At 51.4% G+C, this 20,159-nt stretch overlaps 1 protein-coding gene across 5 annotated transcripts in view; it reads left to right on the forward strand.

The window, feature by feature from the left end:
* Positions 1-20,159, forward strand: part of POR (P450 (cytochrome) oxidoreductase) — a 34,472-nt gene that overhangs the window by 7,031 nt on the left and 7,282 nt on the right. For 3 of the 5 annotated variants that reach the window (XM_014953237.1, XM_014953238.1, XM_014953239.1), the window contains 7 exons: positions 7,215-7,407; positions 14,702-14,750; positions 15,602-15,730; positions 16,983-17,132; positions 18,026-18,150; positions 19,051-19,140; positions 19,606-19,704. In XM_014953237.1, coding sequence (XP_014808723.1) covers positions 7,229-7,407; positions 14,702-14,750; positions 15,602-15,730; positions 16,983-17,132; positions 18,026-18,150; positions 19,051-19,140; positions 19,606-19,704 — 821 coding nt within the window. In that variant the 5' untranslated portion in view covers positions 7,215-7,228. Of the gene's footprint in view, positions 1-1,007; positions 1,167-7,214; positions 7,408-11,743; positions 12,102-14,701; positions 14,751-15,601; positions 15,731-16,982; positions 17,133-18,025; positions 18,151-19,050; positions 19,141-19,605; positions 19,705-20,159 lie in introns of those variants that run through there. The other 2 variants (XM_014953236.1, XM_014953241.1) reach the window with 2 other exon arrangements.

A 20,159-nucleotide genomic window follows, 5' to 3' on the forward strand; every position in this document is an offset into this window, starting at 1 on the left:
GCCACCCCCACGGCAGCCCTGCTCTCTTTCTGCTGCTGCTGACCCTCCTCCTTCCTCGTGGGCTCGTGTCGGTGGGTCTCCTCTTCCTGACACACGTCAGTAACCTCCCTGTCTTGTATCTTTAGTGGGTGAAAGAAGAAAATGCTTTGCTGGTCACGAGACTCCATTCCTGTTTGTAAGAAAGTCCCTTCCTTCTCCACTGCCACGTGGAGCGCCGGGGGCTCTCTGTGGCTTCCTTTGGGTGCCGTGGTGCACGTGAGCTCTGGACAAGCTTTGCAGATGCTGTGGGAATAGGGACCTGTGAGAGTTCTGCTGAGTGGTTTTCTTTTTTACCTCCCAGGTGTTTTAGTTGCTTTTTGAGTTAATTTCTATTTACAGTCTTCCCATTTTGCCGTTGTTTCTAAACTGGGGCTGCAGGTCGGTGATGTGCAAAGAGGAGTTTCCATTTGCTGCTCATTTCTACAGTGTCTCCCCTCCGTGATGCCAGCAGAAGGAACTGATCTTTAATTTAAACTTGTGGTCTTTTTAAGGCTTATTCTGAGGGCTGCTGATATCCCTGGTCTGTGTTGTGCCACGGTCCCTTGCAAGGATGGTCAGAAAGGGTGATCCCTGGGGCAGGGCAGGCATGTGGTGGGGAGAGGAGGTATGGTCATGCAAACCCACCTGTACTTAGGGAATTAGAGTTGGTCCTTTTCCATCAGAAAAGTTACTCGTGCAGGTCTCGTAGTGCTGACATCCCCTGCCCTGCAGAGCTTCCAGCACTAGGAATCGTGACAGCTGTGTTTCCTCTCTGTTCACTAATGCAACCCCTGTGCTGAGTCAGTGACACGAGGGTCATCATGTGGCTGCAGGGAGCAAGAGGAGTGCTCTGTCAGAGTGACTCTGTCAGCACTACCCCTTGGTCCCCTTCCCCAGTGTGGCTGTGCGGGGCTTTTACTGGGAGCCTGGACTGGAGAAAGCCAGTCTGAAAGAACCAGTGGCTTTTTGAGCCTGTGCTGCTGCTAGAGGTGGTGGTCACCTGCATGAATTCCTGCTTATGAGAAATCAGAAAGCGTTGCTTTGGTAATCACAGAATCTTCTAGGTTGGAAGGGACCTTAAAGATCATCTTGTCCAACCGTCAACCTAACTGACAAAAATAGACACCCACACAACAAACAAGAAGCAAGTAAGTGTCCTTGCAGGATGGGATTGGGGTGGCTAGCATAGAAGAACTGGGCACTCCAGGGCTTGTGTTGGTGGCGTGATGGTATTGCAAGATGAGATGTGTGGTGAGCTCGTTCCTGCAGGCGTGGTTTGACTTCAAACAGGCTACCTGCTGTCCCCGCTAGCAATTAGCAGAGGCAGCCTGGACCTTGCTGTGGGCTGGGGAAGGCTTGGCCACCTGCTCCCTTTGAGCGGTGCCTGGCACCGGTGCGAGTGTGGGGTGACTAATGGCATTCCCTGTGTCTGTGTCACTCATTTCCTCCTTTCCCTCAGTCATCACAGATTTTTGTGTGTACATATTACAAACTAGAGCTGCTGCATTTACCTGCAGGTGGCCAAAGGGTGCTGATGGGGCTGGGCTCCCGTTGGGAAGACTCTGGCTGTTTCAGTAAGCACAGGGATATGGGGGTGCAGGGTCTGTGCTGCCTCTTGCCGGGGCAGGCAGAGTCCGTAGGGCACAGCACGACCCATCCCTATCACTCCATGGGTGTGAGGGATCAGGAGTGTGCTGTGTTGAGCTGAACTTGAGAGATTGTTGCTGCTACAGCCCGTGATCAGCTGGAGATAAGGTTATTGGAGGTAGGAGCAGTGAGCAGCCCGGGGCTGTGCTTGGTCAGCAATCCTCCTTCTCCTTTGCCTCTCACATGAGCAGGGGTGACATCACGGGTCCCACTGTGCTTGGGGTGGCACAGGGCAAAGGAGAGTCAAGCACAGAGCTCGGTCAATTGTTTTGGGAGCAAGAATTTCAGGGTGAGTCCTGGTCTGGGACTGGGAAGTCAAATTGTCCCGAGATACTTGAAACTCATCACAGACATCATGTTAAAAAAAGGCTACTTAAGTTTGTGAAGAGCTAACTTCCTGCCCAAGTGACCAACTTAGCTTTAGAGCCAAGGCTTTTTGGTCACTAGGAGATACTACAACGTGACTGTAAGTGTCCTTGCAGGATGGGATTGGGGTGGCTAGCATAGAAGAACTGGGCACTCCAGGGCTTGTGTTGGTGGCGTGATGGTATTGCAAGATGAGATGTGTGGTGAGCTCGTTCCTGCAGGCGTGGTTTGACTTCAAACAGGCTACCTGCTGTCCCCGCTAGCAATTAGCAGAGGCAGCCTGGACCTTGCTGTGGGCTGGGGAAGGCTTGGCCACCTGCTCCCTTTGAGCGGTGCCTGGCACCGGTGCGAGTGTGGGGTGACTAATGGCATTCCCTGTGTCTGTGTCACTCATTTCCTCCTTTCCCTCAGTCATCACAGATTTTTGTGTGTACATATTACAAACTAGAGCTGCTGCATTTACCTGCAGGTGGCCAAAGGGTGCTGATGGGGCTGGGCTCCCGTTGGGAAGACTCTGGCTGTTTCAGTAAGCACAGGGATATGGGGGTGCAGGGTCTGTGCTGCCTCTTGCCGGGGCAGGCAGAGTCCGTAGGGCACAGCACGACCCATCCCTATCACTCCATGGGTGTGAGGGATCAGGAGTGTGCTGTGTTGAGCTGAACTTGAGAGATTGTTGCTGCTACAGCCCGTGATCAGCTGGAGATAAGGTTATTGGAGGTAGGAGCAGTGAGCAGCCCGGGGCTGTGCTTGGTCAGCAATCCTCCTTCTCCTTTGCCTCTCACATGAGCAGGGGTGACATCACGGGTCCCACTGTGCTTGGGGTGGCACAGGGCAAAGGAGAGTCAAGCACAGAGCTCGGTCAATTGTTTTGGGAGCAAGAATTTCAGGGTGAGTCCTGGTCTGGGACTGGGAAGTCAAATTGTCCCGAGATACTTGAAACTCATCACAGACATCATGTTAAAAAAAGGCTACTTAAGTTTGTGAAGAGCTAACTTCCTGCCCAAGTGACCAACTTAGCTTTAGAGCCAAGGCTTTTTGGTCACTAGGAGATACTACAACGTGACTTGCAGAAAAATCCTTGCACTGGGCAAAAAGGGAGACCTCTCAGCCACTTTTCATGACTGTGATGCTGTGCTCCAGTGTGGTTTTGGGGGCATCTGTTGCACCATTTCCTAATACTGCTGTCAGCTCTGTGCAAGAGAGGAGGGGGGAAAAATAGATCTCTTCAATGTGATTGTTCAGGCACTCCCAATACTGTCTTGTTTGTTGTAATACTGTTTTTATTTCTATTTTAGTATTGTTAACCTGGTGATGTGATAGCACCTTTAGTCCACGTGGAAATCACGGGGGATTTGAGGATGCCTGGCACTGACAATGCTTCCAATCCTTTGCTTCAGAGATGTGCATGAGAATTAGGAATATATTTTTTTAATATGAGAAGGAAGTGCATCCATTTGATAGCATGGAGATGTGCCGAGAGGGTCCCCAGCAATTGGAATGATTGTATCAAACAAATTCCTAGGTTTAGGAGCTACATTCAGAGGCTGGAAAGTGGTGCTAAAACACAGCACTGCTTGATTGCCATGTTTCAAAATGTTGTGACTTTTCCTGTGTGATGTAGATGCCTCGCATCTTGTCTGAGACTGATTCCTTTGCACCAGATACTGTGTGAATAAACAAGGATCCAGGAACTAGAGCCATGATTTAAAGGATAAAAAACCACACCACCCCAAGCCAAGGCATACTTCCATTTCCCCTTTTTTATCTTGATTGAAGGTACAATAAACATTGGGGATAAAATAACTGCCCTTGAAACTGGTGTCAGGGGAACTTCTGATGCATAAATTTATTTCTTTTTTTCCCCCCTTGAAAAAAACCCAACAGCCTGATTCTATCAGGGTCCTTCCAGAAACTGGAATTTCCAGGATAGCTAAATTCCAAGTAAGAATTGGGCTTTATTTCACTGAAAGTTAGAAAATGACATGTATTTGAAAATAAATTGCTGTGAACTTCCAGAAGACAGCCAAGTAGGTAAGATGGATAAATTAAGGAATAATATTCCTGTGCTATGTGAAGTTAAAGAAATAGTTCCTGAGTTACAACAGCCCTAAAAAAAAAAAGTGAGGTCTAATTCCACATCCTTTGCCTTTCTCTTGATACATCTAAGCAAGCCTTTTCCTAAGAGTGGGTAGCAAAAAGAAAAACCTGTAGCTAGGATGTAGGACTCAAATAACTGAATGTCCAGGACCAGGTGGTGCCCATCATCAAAATTATATCAGTTCTTGTGTCTCTGGTTCCATCATTAGAGAATGACTGTTTCCTACCAGAGTTAAGGGTCAATGTATAACCTTCATGCTATGGAGACTTGTGAATGAGGAGACCAAATGAAGACTCTGGTCTCTGCACCAGACCCAAAAAACTCCAGAAATGGTGCTCTTCTCTGTGGGTGTGGGGAGCGAGCGGGTGGTCCGGCTGCAGCTGGAGGGTTCCCCTTTGAAGTGCTGGAGAGCTGCAGCGTGGTGAAGGCCAGGAGATAGCACAGCTTCCTCCCTTGTGTCTCTCCATGCTGCCTTCCCAGGAGCTTCCCTCCCAGGGATGCCTCCTTCCAAGGCATCACTGCCTGGGAGAGCAGACCACCTCTGGAGGCTTGAAAAAGCAAAACCACTTGCAGCTCCTGCTTGTTCCTTCTCCTCTGGGAGGCCAGAAGCTCTGTTGCTTGGGGCATGGTGATGAATTGCTGCTGGAGGTGTAGCCCTTGCTTTGCTGATTATCCTCATTATTTATTCTCATCCTCACTCAGGAATTATGCTCAGTCCCTTGGTCTGTCTAAGGGCAGCTGGCAAATGTCCATGTCCAAGCTCTCTGGAGCTGGGAGGGGAGTTGCTGTGGGGCCAGGGGTGTGCGACCTGTGTGCATTCCACCTTGGGCTGGCTGCTCCTCACCAAAGACTGGAAACCCTCCTCCATATGCTGTTGTTTGTTACAGGGGATGCTGGTGTCCTCTGTGCAAGGAGGCTTTCTTAGGGCTTGGCTGCTGTGGGTGCTGGATTTGGTGCTTGGAAAGGAAGGGGTGCAGCCCAAAACCAGCTTAGTGTTGTCCCCATCAGTCTTGGTTGGTTTTTTTTTTTTTTTCATGGCTTCCTCAGAGCAAAGGTTTGCCATTGCCTTATGTGCCATTGGAAAGGGCTTGTGAAAGCAATAAAACCAGCAACGCTTTTCCCCCCCCAGCAGTGGGTTCCCTCGGTGTCAGTTGCTGGACCTGCTCCTCACTGATTTACTGGAACCCAGCACGGAGGAGGAGAGGGACCCTGCTGGGAGCTGTGCATTGTTGGCAACTGAGCTCCAGTTGTGGAGGCTTTAACTTAACAGTTTAGTCTACAGCTGTACAGAAATAACACCCAGTTCTCGCTTGGCTCTGAGATCCAGCGATGGAAAGCTTGTCTGCAGGGGAGGGAGGACAGGGTGACCTGCCTGATGGAGAGGAATGGGCAATTTTCTTGTCTGCAGTTGCATCGCTAACATTTTTTCTTCCACCCTCCCTGCTTAGTGTCATCTCTGGGAACCTAATGGGAAGCTTCACAGTGGTGTTTTAGTGCCCTTCGTAGTACAGTCACTTGCCAAGTTCTCATCTAAATTAAACTTCTCATGGGGCCGAGACCTTGTTGGGCTACAAAATTACTCAGTAGTCCATCCATGATTGCTGCCAGGTGGCCGTGGACTTTTCCCTGCACTCTGCAGGGCTGACTTTTATAGCTGGTGGCCTGTGGCAGAGTACTTGGTGTTCTCTGGAGCTGGATTTTTCCTTGATGGAATAACAAGGGGTTCTTTTTGGCTGAAGACCTTACCTGGTGTCTCTTGTTAGCGCATCCCTAGTTAACCATCACCCTTTTTTCCCCAGCTCCCGAATGCATTAGCGTAACCTTAAAATCCAGTCAGTTTTATCTCTCAGCCCTGGCACAACTTGGAGTTTGCTGCTTCTCTTCCAGCCCCCCAGCAGAAAGGTGCATGGGAACGCTTCTCTGCCAGGCACAGGTTTGCTAAACATGTTAACTGTCCCCTCACAGCTCAGCCAGGGGACGTGTCCTTTCTCTCTGGTGGCACCCCCACAGCTCTGAGTCACTTCTCTGTGTGTAAGTTCAAATGTCCATGGTCTCCTGGGCTGGCAGGGTGCCCAAGTACAAGAAGAGAGTCACTTTGCCCTTACAAATCAAGTTTTGAGTTAATTATCTGTTTGCTTGGATAGAGTGTGTCCTTGCGCGTTGGGAAGATAATCTTGTGATGGGGACTAGGGTCAGAGGAGTTCAGAGCTTTGGCAGAGCAGCGGGAGCAAGGGAGCACTGGGTGGCTGCCCAGGGGAAGGACAGGGGCCATAGGGTTGGCTGGGGACTTGAGGGCTGGCCGCTCATCCTTGCGCTACCGTGGACTCAGGGTATGGCCGTGGACAAGTCACAAGTTGCTTAAACTCTGCCTTGGCAAGTGGAAAGGAGTAACTCAAGGAGATGGAAGTTAAACTGGGGAAAATGGTGGAGGGGACTGGGAAGCCAGAGGCCTAAGAAGAGGTGGATGGTAAATCCAATCTGCATGTGGAGATGGATTATAAATCACAAGTATTCATCATTTCTGTTGTAATAATTTAATGTGGGGACGTTGACAGAAGTACCATGCCACGGTCCTGCTCTGCAGTTTATAAGCACAGCAGCAGCTCCGGGGCATCGTATCATCTTGTGGAAAGGAGGGAGAAAGCCCCAGATCTGTGGGGTGACTGGAAGAGTTTGATCTTCCTCCTCTAACACCCTGTGAGCTCTGTGATGAGTAAGGGCTTTAGTAAAGGCTGGTCATGAGTCCCTGTTGAGTCTTGCTGGGGTGTTAGTAGGAGCCAGGTTGGGCTCCCTGGCTGGAATGTGGGGCTGCTCTGATGATGCTGGTGGAGGGGGAGCAGAAATCACTTCTAGTAGATCAGCATGGATGCAATGGGAAGGGAAAAACTTGGTGGGACGGTGATATACCTTGGGATGCAAAAGTATCTTGCACTACTGTGATGCAAAGCCTTTCTCCAAAGAGTTGTTGGGCTGCCTTGTGCTCCTAGGAGGAAGTGTATAGTGGAAAAGCATGCACTGGATGTCCCTTAATGCTCTTCTGTGGCACTGTGACTGCTGCTGTTAATTTGTTTTTCCTTCCTTACAGTGCCTCTGACCAACATGGGGGATGCCAGCATGGAAGCAAATATCTCCCCTCCCGACACCGCTGCACAGCAAGACTCCTTCTTCAGCATGACGGATGTGTTTCTCATCTCACTCATCACCGGGCTTTTTACTTACTGGTTCTTCTTCCGTAAGAAAAAGGAGGAAATCCCAGACCTCCCCAAAATGCAATCAGTGTAAGTAACAACTCTCAGGCAGCACGGAGCGAGTGTAACTCTCTGTCTTGCTTATGGTGGGTCCTTGGAGGCTGTGCGGGAAGTTCAGCTGGATTCTGGGAGGTCCCCAGGTGATGAGACTGAGTTCCAATGTGCAATTCTCCCCCCTTATGTTTCTTCTGAGCTGTTCACCTCGAAAGGCAGAAATCCCCGTGGAAGAGCCGGGCTGCAGTTCTGCCTTACCCCACCGTGTGGCCCAAATCAGTACTTTGCCTGTCCCGAGCGAGGCAGGAAAAGGCAAGGCAGAAAAGCTGCTGGCTGTGCTTCAAAACTCTTAAGGATTGCTTTGGCTGTTCCCTGTGTTTTCTGATAAAAGTAGTATTTAGATACATCTGGAGAAAGGAGGACTTGCTCTTAAGCAGGTTTCCTATTGGAAATCTTATCTACCCTGAGCTATGAAGAGAAGAAATAGTCTTGGGAAGCTGGGAGAGAGTTCCTGGGCATGAGTTGCTTGGCAGCTCTTGTGAAACTTGCTTGGCTTGGATGCCAGGTTACCGCAGCAGCAGGAGACTGGATTTGAAAAGGGAGAGGTCCTTGTTCCACCTCGTCTTCTGCAAAGTGCTTAGGGGCAGGAGGGAGCCGCGTTGGTGGAGATCTGGGTGCATTTGGTTCGTTGGCTCAGTCACGTACCAAAATTGACATCAGTTTTCCACTGGGCTTTTTTTCTCCTTCCGTTTCCTCCTGGAGCATTGGTAAGAGCAGGAAAGAAGTTTGAAACCCACCTCAGCAGAGACCGTAGGAGATGGTGTTGTGCAATACCTCTCCCTTCAGTCTCCTGGGATCTATTCCCTGCCTGGCTGCAGTTTGCCCCAGAGAGAAGGCAGCCTCAGCCTTAGCTCAGCTCTGCCCTTTCCAGTATTGAGCCTTTTGCAGAAGGGAACCACACAACGAAGGTGAATCCTCTGGGTTTGTAATGCAGCTCCAAATTCACTGGAGCCCCCCCCCCAGTCCTGAGTGGGTGGTTGTGAGGCTGTGCCACGAGGAGGGCAGAGCCATGGCTGGCTGGTCACAGTAGGTTCAAGATTTAACACATACACTTGCACCAGAAAGGTGCCCTGTGTGAAGTGGGTTTCTCCACGTGGCACTTAAAGGAGCTACTCTGGCAAGAAATACTTGTCAGTCCTTCATTTCAAAGTGTTACAGCCTGCTGTGGAAAGAAGCTGTGGCAGGACCTGTCCGTAGGCTGCTCGGGTGAGGACATTTGCTGATAAGTGAAGGCATTTCAGCAGGGGATTGATGCTCCTGTTTCCCTCTGTGTGAAAGCTAAATCAAACACAGCAAGCAGTTGTGGGTCTTATCTCAGACCTGTATGTCTGTCTTATGCTGCTTGCAGTTCTCAGGGCTCGTTGTCCAGTGTTTGTGGTGTAATTCAGGTCATAACTGAAAAACAGCAGGTTTGGTCGCGCTGTTTCTGCTTTGGACGGATGTGGTGGCCGAGGTGGCCCTCTCCTCTGGTGGCAGAGCCCTCTGCTTGAAGGCAAGCCTGGGATGGATACTGGGTCTGTTGTGAGACCCCCGGGTAATGGGAAGAGCAGCACGTGGCTCAGAGCAAACCCTCGGGCAGGCTGTGTGCACTGGTGTTGTTGGAGGATGGAAATTAAGTTTTCTGGCTGGGAAGGGTTTAAAAGGAAGAAACATCCCTGGCTGTGGTACCTTGTGGCAGAGCTTCTGCATGTCAGGCTGGTAGCAACCCGTCTGTCTCTGCCTCCGTGGCTTTATCTTGGGAATTTGTTTTGTTGGATCAGCCAGATACTTTCCCTCTCGTGCCTGCAAGAGAGGGCTGTGTGTGTGGTTGCCTCTGGAGGTTGTAAGGAGACTGGCTGTGTTGTGGTGAGAGCTGAGCTGGCAGGAGAAAGGGCCCTATCAATCTGAAATTAGATCCTGACACCACGCAGATCAACTTGGCGAGCTCCCGTGCTCACTGTCCTTGTGACTGTTTCCTCCCATCACGTGCAGCTCTTCCAGAGGCTGTCGTGACCTTGCAGAGGAGTTGTGCTGCAGAGGGGCTTGTTGACCACCCCGGCGGTGTGTTCCCACCTTCTCCTGCTGCAGGACCTCAGCACATGAGCTTCTGACTGAGACTGGCTGGGGGTTTTGGCTTTGAGCTGACTCAGGGGGAATTTGGTGGCGTTTCCTGCATTGGGGTCGGTGCTGACTTCTCCATCTGTGTGGGAGGTGGCTGGCAGGGAGCACTGTGCCACTGCTCCTTGGGAGAGCTGTGGAAGAGCAGCTCCTCCCATCACCATTAACCAGCAGGGAGAGATGAGGTTGCTCCAGACCTCGTCTGACACAATTGCATTTTGGAAAAGTGGCAGCCAGGCAGGTGAAGAAGGCGAGGAAGCTTTGACATAGTTTTTCCCCATACATTAAGTCTGACCCTGCCCTTGCCTGCTGTGGTCTGAGGGCAGTGTGGACCCACAGGCCAAGGCCGTGGCTGGTGGCACATCCATCCTCTGGGACGGAGACAGCAACTTCCTGCAGCTTTTGTAAATAACATTTATGGGACAGTTGAAACTGGGTGGGAAATGAGTGTGGGGGGGAAAACAATCTTATTCAGCCTCGGGTTTCCTTCCCGCCTGTCATTCTTCAGTCTGGGGTGGAGTTTCCTTTCTGGTGAACAAGCAAATCAGCAAGATAGAGGATCATGCTGTCAGCTGCTGCCCGTGGCTGGATGGATGGCAAGCTGGTCCATGAGCAGGCCCATCTGCAGGCAGGGAACCTGTGCTGGACCCATGAAGGCAGCAGGGCTGTCTGTGGCTGAAGTGGAGAACCTTGACCTTAAGAGATGTTGCTTTTCTTCAGCACGTCCTCCACAGCCCTGCCTTGACTCGTCAAACTCTCCTGAACTGCTTTATCTGATGGTACTGGTGATGGTTTCTTCTGTCACTTTGGCCCCCAACGTTAGCTTCAGCCTCGGAAGACTGGAGGATGGAAGTGCTGAACAGCAATTCAGAGGTGTTGTGGTGGCTGCTGCTTTAATGGCTTTGCTTGCAACGTGGGAGAGAGCGAGCAGTCTCCGACCTCAACGCAGCGTCCAGCACCTTGGTGCCCTCCTGGGCTTTTTGGGAGCTGCCACTGAGCAGCATGCCTCGATCAACCCACGTTGGCTCAGCAAGGCCTCCAAAGGAAGTGCTGCTGCTGCAGCTGCCCTCCATTGTGGAAGAACAGACTCATGGTCAAAATACCCTGCTTTGGATGGCGTTTGGGCTGGGTTCACTCTGTGTGGCTCCACCAGCCTGCGTGGCCTGGGAAGGGTCACCGTCTTGCCCTGACAACGTGTCTTGGGTTCAACCTTGGCTCGGGTGCTTGTTGGTCCCTTACCCTCACAGCCCAGTGGACCCGTTCTCCTGCCCGAAGCCCCCGGAGAAGGGGCAGAGCCCAGCCCAGGCAGAGTCTTGCTGTGCACAATCCGTGCTGAACCTGGGTTGTGTAACACACTCAGGCATGGGGCAGGCCAGGATACTGCCGCCTGAGGATTGCTTGCATTTTGACCGTTTTCAGACTTTTAATTGAAACCACCGGAGCAGCCTTCCTTCCCCACAGCCTGCTCTGCAGATGTCATTAGGGAGACCGGCTCTCGATCGCCACGCAGCCGAGGCCACCGCGCTCCCTCGCAGTGGCATTGCTGGGGAATGCACTCATTTATTTTTATTCTTTGGCTGCGCCGCCTCTGCGTGTTTCTCAATCACAGATTTCTTTCCTTTCTTGTGTCCCCGCTCCGGAGTTGTGCAGACTGTCACCCTGAGGAGACGCAGGCGAGACATCGATTGGTACGCTGGGTGTCACCCCCCCTCCTTTCTTCTCTCCCTTTTTAACATTGTTTGTGGCAGAAATTGGCTTATCTCTATTCTGCAGCTATAGAGAAATCCATTCCCTGGTGCTTGTAGGGCTTCCTGTGGCAGGAATTGCTCCAGCTCCTCAGCCTGATTAGCTCTCTTTGCTGCCTGCGTGTGCGTTAGAGAGAGAGAGAGACCATCTCTAATTTAATTTAATAGGATCCTGAAGAGAACAAACTCCTTTGAGCTGCCTCCGTAATGGCACTGCCATAGTTACCCGGAGCGCTGCTCATGCAGTGTCTGGAATAGTTTCATTCAGCTACAGCGTCGACTTCTTTTTTTTTAAAAAAAAAAAAGAATATATATAAAAGCAGCTGTGATATAAACAGTTTCCAAGGTAACAAGACGGGGGGGGAGGGTTTTGTGTCCCGTCCCCCTGCTCCACGCGGATGGGAGAGGGACGTGTGCTGCGGAGGATCCTGGGAGGTTTCATTCTCCACTCCTAATTCCTTTCTGCCACTGCTGCCAGATGTTGCAGTTTCTCAGGACTGCACGGATCCCACTTGGTAGCTTCCAAAGCCTCGCCACCGGGATCTGAGCGGACAGGACCATTCCTGCTATGACCCGTGCCGGGACCTTTTGTGCTGGCTCTCTTCTCCTTAACAAAAGGCTGACGCTTGGCTTTAATGCCCAGGAGGAGCAGAATGGAAAGGCCTGCCTGCGTGTTGCTCCAGAGCTAAGTTAGATCCGTCCGTCCTCCCCCCACACCTCCCCTTGCAGACAGACACGGCTGCCCCTGCGACTCTTTGTCTGCTTCTTCCCTGCCCCAACCATGGGCTGCGTCTACTCGGCCCCGCAAGAAGAGGCGGCTGTGGAAAGGTGAGTTAATCTGCTCTGACACGGAGTGTTGCTCCTGATACCCCAAAGCTGGGCAGAATGGGGTGTCTCTCCCTGCTGGGGCAGGAGGAGAGGGAAGAGGAGAGGCTCTGCTGCTCCAGAGGAGACCCTGCTGTCGGCGCTGGGTTTCTGTGCCGTGTCCAGGCTGCGTTCTCACTTCTGGATGTACGAGTGCTTTCGAGAGCACAGCCACAGGCATGGGAGCTTTCTGAAGGAGAGGGGTTTGAGCTGAGATGGAGACTTTGGTATCGTTGCTGGACTGTCGGTAACTTCCTCCCCCTTCCTTTTTTCCCCTTCTGAAATCAAAGTGACAGAGAGCCCTGGGAGTCGCTTGCGCTGTGGGCTCTCACCAAGGGTGGGCAATCTGTTGGAGCAAGTCCTTAGCTTGTACAATGGAGTTAATCCCTTTTCCTCCACCCGTCGCTTCTAACTCTAAGTTGCTACCCTGAGCTATCTAAGCTGTAAGAGCAGTTGTTGCTGAAAACATGCTTTTTCTTCTAAGTTTTCCTGGCTGAATGATGAAAATGAGCGTCGTATCTGTCTTCAGTGTCTGTGCTTTCTTTCAGCTCAGACTTTTCAAGCCACCCTGATGAAGCAATCTCAGGAACTTGTGTAGCCTTTTTTCAAAAGCCAGACTCATTATTTCTTCTGTGCCTGAGCCACAGGCTGCCCTGAGCCACAGCGCTCCAGTGCAGCGTTGCCTCCTTTGAAAATGGACGAGCTCCATGTGCTGCACCCTTTTCTCTTCCAAAGGGAGCTTGCTGAAAGGATCTAAAACTTTGTTTTTCCCCTCCTTTAAAAGCGTTTTGTTTAGCAGTTGACCCAACAGCTATTTTAATTGGATCTTGTTTGCAGAGAGCAGTAAACCAAGGAGGTTCACCAGGGAGCCAAAAGCTAAGTGAGAGCTGAGTCTGAGCGGGCTGGGGGCACAGCCCTCCTGAGTCCCTGCCCTGGCAGTGGCATGGGCAGAGTATTGGGGCACTCTCAAAGGTGCTTGTGATATCCCTGTTCCCAACAGGGGACAAATGACAACATGGGGAGATGGTTAACTTTTGGGAGAGCAAAGTGGGGGGCGTGGAGCAGCTCTCCCCCGGGAGCGTGGTTGCCTTGGGTAGCTTTTGGGAAGGGTTTGCTCATCTTCTGTGTGTGCTGTATGAGACCATGTTGGTGCTTGGAGGTGTCAGACCTGCTTATGAGGCTCCTTGATACCTTTGGGGAGAAGAGAGTGCTTGAAGGAGTGCTTTTTTCCCCTGCTCTGTGTCTCTGTGTGTGTGCTCTCAGCAAATGTCTGGGCACATCCGCAGAGATCCCTCCCTCTGGGCTGCAGAGTTTAGGAAACTGTTAGCGAGCTCTGCACATTCTCACATGGGCCGGAGCCAAAACCATTTGTTTTTTGCCTGGAGGCTTCTCTCTTCCCACAAGAGACCCAGCCTCGCATTCTTCCATTGTGAAAAAGAAACGGGAACGGGTCCCACGTTCCTCCTCCCCGCTACCGAAGCTCCACTGGGGAAGACAGTGAGTGAGCTCCTGGCACTTGTCCTCCTGCCCTGCAGGGACCCCAGCGCCTAATCTGACTGTGGCTAGAGCCACTTCTGCTTGTGGGACACTTGGGGTCCCCAGGGCTGGGTTGATTCCACCTTATGACACTGAAAACCCATGGGTGTGCTTAGGATGGCAAAGGTCTTCTGGCTCCCCACCGAATAGGGTAGTCGTAGCGGTGTGAATCTCTGCCTCAACATTTCTGGTGCTGCTGTGGTTTGGCCCTCTTTTGGGATGGAGAAAGCCACTTCCCTGTGATAATTCCAACTCCCTCTGTGCCAGAGATCCATGCTGGGGATGGAATGAGCATGGGAATGAGCCCTGCGGGACCTTGGCAGGCAGCAGTTGGTTGCCTTGCTGGAGGCTCCGTGGGTCTGATGAGCTGGGTCTGTCTGCTCTGGGGGGATCTCAGCTCTGGGGGGATCTCAGCTCTGGGGGGATCTCAGCTCTGGGACTCACGTCTGGCGTGCTGTTTTGAGGTTGGAACAGTGGGTTTTTAGCCCTGTCTGACTTGAAGCTTGGGGAATCCACCCTGGGGGCCATGGCTCAGGACTGATTCCCTGCCTGTCTCCTGTGGTGCGGGGAAGCAGGGAGCTCTCCGTTTCCTTTCTCCCACCATGGCTTAGCCCCTGAGATTTATCTGGAGACCTATTCTTGTATCGTAGCTCTATGAGATCCTTGTAACCTGCTGGGCTATGAAACCTCTCAGAGAAGGTGATGAAGGTTTCCTAACGCCTAGGGCTGAGTGGCTGGGCTTGCCTGGGGGGTGAGGATTTACCAATGGAGGTAAGGCAGGGGGTCAGCTCTTCCCCTGTGCTCTGGGAGTCTCTGGTCCATGGCTGTGTGCAGAGGAGAAGCCCTGCAGCTGAGCCATGGGCATCCCTGGCACAGGGTAAATAGGAGTGGTTGGTGGGGACTTGCACCACGTTTGGTGACCTTCCAAGATCCGGGGTGGTTTGGGGGCTGCTTTTTCCCCAGTTGCTTATTCCTGACCTTAAATAATGAACGTGCTTATCTGAAAAGAGGTTCCTCCTGTCTTTCAGAGCAGCTCCAGTGAGAGACAGCAGCTTCATTGAGAAGATGAAGAAGACGGTAAGCTGCTTGCTCTGGCTACACGTGGTGCTGGGAAGGTGGGGGAGCTCGTGTCCTCCCTGGTTTCCCCTGGAGACTGTCCAGCTCTCAGCAGAGGGCACTGGTTTGGATATAAACACATCTGCTGCAAAGAGCATCCAGGCTGTGTGGGCAGGCAGGAACAGCTCTTTCAGTCTACGCCTGAGAGTTGTTCTCGGAGAAAAAATTAAAGTGAAAATTTGGTGCAAAAAAAAAAAAAAAGTGTAATATGAGATCAAAGTCAGGAGGGAAATGGCAGAGACTTTAAAGTCATTGGCTGGCAGCGGTTTATCTGCATGGTTGGTTCCCAAACTGTCTCGCTCTGGAATGGGAATTGTTGTACACAGAACTAGCAGCTTTTGGCTTTGCTGGACTGTACACAAGAGAAAGGAGAGGAAGAAGCAAGGGCTGGATATATTTTCTGTTTTACTTCAAAGTATCTGGCCTGCAGCAGAGCAGGGGCTCCGGTGCTTAGGCACTTTACCAAGGCTTAGGCAAGTCTGCTTTCTCTTCCAGGGAGTTCCCTGTTTCCAGGAGTTTCCCTGGGGGCTGTGAATAAATCTTGATGGTTTATTCTTTGCTTTGGGTTTTAGTCTGACCTGAGTCACCTCTCTGAGATTGACAAGTCTTGTTCTTAGTAACAGCTTAGTCTTGAGTTTTCTGCCTCAAACCCGGCGTGGAGTCCCGTACGAGTGCGGGCTCTGAGTTTCCTTTAGGTTGCAGTCCAGTGCTCCTGTTCTCAGGCATTTTCTTTGTCTCTGACAAGATGTGTTTCCTCCGTGTGTTTGCCGAATGAGTAACTGCCATTTAACAGGGTTTTCTTTTCTCACCAGGGGCGAAACATAGTGGTTTTCTACGGTTCCCAGACGGGTACAGCAGAGGAGTTTGCCAATCGCCTCTCCAAAGATGCTCATCGCTATGGCCTCCGGGGCATGGCTGCAGATCCAGAGGAGTATGACTTGGTAATTTAGCTGTGAACAGCCTCAGGATATGTACCATCCTTTGAGTGTCCCCTAAAAACAGAAAGGACCTAGCCAAGGGACAGTTGTCCTTTTAGTAGTGTCATTTAGGGGAGAAAAGGAAATTAGATTGCCCTGAGAGGTGCAGAGGTGGGCTTTGTCCTTGCCAGTCTATGGATTTGGGGTGAACACTGCTACACAACTGAAGGAGGAAGGTGGCCTGGAGTGTTTGGGATCGAGAGTCATCCATTGGCAGCATGAAACTTGCTTCATATTCCTTGTGTAGTTAGTGTTAAATCCAGATGCTGCAGTCCTGCACAGAGGCATTGACGTTGTGCTGCTCTCCAGTGTGAACAACAGTCCTGGGCCCTTAAAGCCTTGTGTGGAAAATCCCATTGCCTTTCTGGTGGGATGGAGTATTGACTTGCAATCCAGTGAGAGTGGTTAGCTTTATTTACCCTGCCATTTTGGCTGGGTTTCACCTTTTCCAACCCCTTTTGTAATTAGCTGTTTGACATTACGCGGTGCTTGCTCCGCACGCCAGAGGTAGCTGGGCTGTAGAATCATAGAATCATCTAGGTTGGAAGAGACCCTTGGGATCATCGAGTCCAACCATCTCCCCTACTCTACAAAGTCCTCCCCTACACCATGTCCCTCAGCACTGCATCTAAACGGCCCTTAAACACATCCAGGGATGGTGACTCCACCCCCTCCCTGGGCAGCCTGTTCCAATGCCCGACCACTCTTTCGGTGAAAAATTCTTTCCTAATGTTCAGTCTAAACCTCCCCTGTTGGAGCTTGAAGCCATTCCCTCTCATTCTGTCACTAATTACCTGTGAGAAGAGACCAGCACCAACCTCTCTACAGTGGCCTTTCAGGAAGTTGTAGAGAGTGATGAGGTCTCCCCTCAGCCTCCTCTTCCTCACACTAAACAGTCCCAACTCCCTCAGCCGCTCCTCATACGATTTGTTTTCCAGCCCCCTCACCAGCTTCGTTGCCCTCCTCTGCACTCGCTCCAGCACCTTGAGATCTCTCTTGTATTGAGGTGCCCAAAACTGGACACAACACTCGAGGTGTGGCCTCACCAGTGCTGAGCACAGGGGGACAATCACCTCCCTACTTCTGCTGGTCACACTATTTTGGAGTCAACACTCCTGCTTAACTTGGTGTCATCTGCAAACTTGCTGTAGGAACAGCCTTGCCCAATAACCACGTTGTGGGATCCTTGAGGGTTTCTTCTTTCCTTTGGTTGCAGTCGGACCTGAGTCGCCTCTCTGAGATCGACAAGTCCTTAGCTGTGTTCTGCATGGCCACCTACGGCGAGGGGGATCCCACCGACAATGCCCAGGACTTCTACGACTGGCTTCAGGAGGCAGATGCTGACTTGTCGGGTCTCCGGTTTGCGGTGAGTGGCTCCGTTCCAGTTTGTGTTGCATTTTGGGCAGGAAAGTCAAAAAGCCTCCCCTGTGCCTGCGCGTGGCTTGGGTAAAGGCACAACATGACGTCTGGGCCTTGTATGCCCGCGTCGGATGCGGTCTCTATTGTCTTCCTCTCCCAAGCTTCGTGGATGCCTGCAAACATATATCTGGGAGCTTTAAATGAAGATGTGGGAGTACTCTCTCCACTTCCTAAATCACAGGGCTTCGCTGGTAATGTCTTGCCACAAACAGCCCAGCAGGCATTGAATACAAGGCCTGTAAATGAGTTACAGGCTGATGATGCTGTTCAGAAGCTAATTGAGCAGCCCTGGGCCAGATCTTCTCCCGCAAATTAAATCACTTGGAGGAGCGTGTAGCTCTTTTCCTGTGTTGAGCTGAATAATTGGCTGAGGTACAACCGCCTCACCTAAACCCCGGCCAAATTCCTTAGGCAGCATAATAATTGCAAATGAGGAGAAAATCCACTGCTGGAGATGTTTGCTCACTGCTTTCTACAGAGCAGCTTAACATTTGCTGAGTGGTTTGTGGGAGGCAGGGGACAGCAATTAGTCTCCAGGCGATCCAAGCTCTTAGGGGTCCCTTGAGGAGATGGCACAGACAGCTCTTGTACGTGCATCCTCTGGACGTGCCTGAGGGCTGGCTGCAGGGAGGTGGTGGTGGCTACTGACCACGCTCTGGTGGTAGGTTCTTGCTCAGGAGGTCCACAAAAAGCTGATGGGGAGCTGGGGGAGAGTTTTGCTGCCTGTTTTCCATGCTTTTTGTTCAGCATCCTTTGCTGGGTGTTACTGCCAGAGGATGCTGGTTGAATGGGGAAAATCCAGCCTCTGCTTCTCCATGCTTAATTAGTGTGCCCTTCCAGGTCTTTGGGCTGGGGAACAAGACGTATGAGCACTTCAATGCCATGGGAAAGTATGTGGACAAGAGACTGGAGGAGCTTGGAGCCCAACGCATCTTTGAACTTGGGCTTGGAGATGACGATGGCAAGTGAGTAGCGTGGCCTGAGGGGCTGGTGAGGGCTGGCTAAAGCATCACGGAGGGGACCTTGGCAGGGAGTTGGTTCTACCACTAAGGCAAAAGTAAACTCTACAGGGCTAGTTGTGAGAGCTGACATCTCTCTACCTGTCTGTTCTCTCTCCTACAAGCAGATCCCTGTACACTTAGGACATCCTAGGGGATCCTGTGCCTGGTGAAATCCCACATCAGCTTTAAATGACCATAGTTTTACACTTGGGGGGGGCTTTGCAGCCTCTGCCTTTGCCCTGCTGCAGCTCCACTGCGAGCCCAACCTGTCTGGATAGGCTCACTGTGGAGGAGCAAACTCCATCTCTTTGTGAACTTTTCTTTTATGGTGAAAGGCAGCAATTTTCCAGTTTGGGCAACAGTTTTTTTTTTTTTTTACCTCTCTCTGCTCACCTGAGCACCCTGCTGGTAGTGGCTTAACCTGGGAAATTACATCAACCTGTGACTTTGCCTCTAAGGGCTGCAAGATCTTATGAGAGGGATGTGCTGTGTGTGGGAGGCTCTGAGCCCAGGAAAATAATCACTGCTGTGGTGGAATCTGCCTTTTAGGAAGGTGACCTAATGCCAGGAGTGGGCAATGGGGAGCTGAGTTGCTTAAAGACTGAGCCTGAATAGCAAAGTCTGCCTTAGCAGACCTGGTGGAGAGAGGGATGGCTGGAATAAGTTCCTTCCCACCCATGTAGTGTCCTGATCATGTGGGAATGTGGAGGTCCCAAAACTGCCTGGGTCTAAAGGCAAATGTCTTTTCCCATGGTGAAAGGAAGAAAGGGATTAAGTCCATAGGGATTTTGGATGGGTGCTCTGGGAATGCTCCTCTGCTCCCCCTTGGGCAAGGTTATTGAATCTTTCTTTTGCCCTGGCTAGCTTGGAAGAAGACTTCATCACCTGGAGAGAGCAGTTCTGGCCAGCGGTGTGTGAGCACTTTGGGGTGGAGGCTACAGGAGAAGAGTCCAGGTGGGTACGGGAGTTGGTTCTTTTGGGTGCCAGAGAACTTGGCCACCTTTGACTGGTGGCTGGGCCATCACCCCTGAGCTGCTGTCCCCTTTGCTGTGTGCTTCCTCCCCTTCCAGACTTGAGAGGGTGCATGTGGAGTAGAACAGTGAGTGGGGCTGTTTGGACTGAGCCTGTCCCGGTGTGAATCTGAACCCAGCTCTGGATTTCTGTTCTGGATGGGTGATGAGATGGGGTTGGTTCCTCTGTGGATGGCTTTCCTGGGTTGTGATGCTCCCCGTGGAGCTCATCTTTCCTCTTGGTTTGGGCTTTCTGCATGCTCTGCCTGCTCCCTGATCTCTTGAGGGGTGGAAGTTGCATTTGGTTTTGAACTGCTGTAAATCCAGCAAAGCAGATGATGGTTCCAACTGTACCTTCTGACTTACGGTTTGACTTTTTTTCTCTTTTCTCTCCCCCTTCCTCCTCTAGCATCCGCCAGTATGAGCTGGTGGTGCACACAGATGTGAACATGAACAAAGTCTACACCGGTGAGATGGGTCGTCTCAAGAGCTACGAGAACCAGAAGCCGTAAGTGCTGAACCAGCCTGGGCAGGGTGTAGGTGGGACAGGCTTCAGGTGGTGGATCCTCAGTGTTTGTAACAACACCTGCTACGTGGGCACTGTCATTTCTGCAATGCAGCCATGTGGGCGAGTTTCTGCCCAGGAAAAAAGGGCTCAGATCTCTCCTGGGACACGCAGGGATTCCCCAGTTAATGAATCATTAGTGTTTGAGAAGGTGGCAGTGTTCACACCTGCTCTTTGGCTGGTGCCTTTGCAGCATCTGTTTTGAGGTCACTCAGAGCCTTTCCTCGCCCAGGGGAGCTAATGCGTGGTGGTTTGCAGGGTTGCTGTGGGGAGGCGAGATGTATAAATTAATTCCAGCCTGAAATATTTCTTTGAGATGGGACAGTCCCTCCGATCCGTTTTTGCATCACGTGTTCTTAATGGGACAGCAGCTCTTGACTGCTGGGCTGTGCTTAGAA

Source organism: Calidris pugnax, unplaced genomic scaffold (assembly GCF_001431845.1).
Source record: "Calidris pugnax isolate Ruff unplaced genomic scaffold, ASM143184v1 scaffold133, whole genome shotgun sequence".
In the NCBI taxonomy this organism is placed as follows: domain Eukaryota; kingdom Metazoa; phylum Chordata; class Aves; order Charadriiformes; family Scolopacidae; genus Calidris; species Calidris pugnax.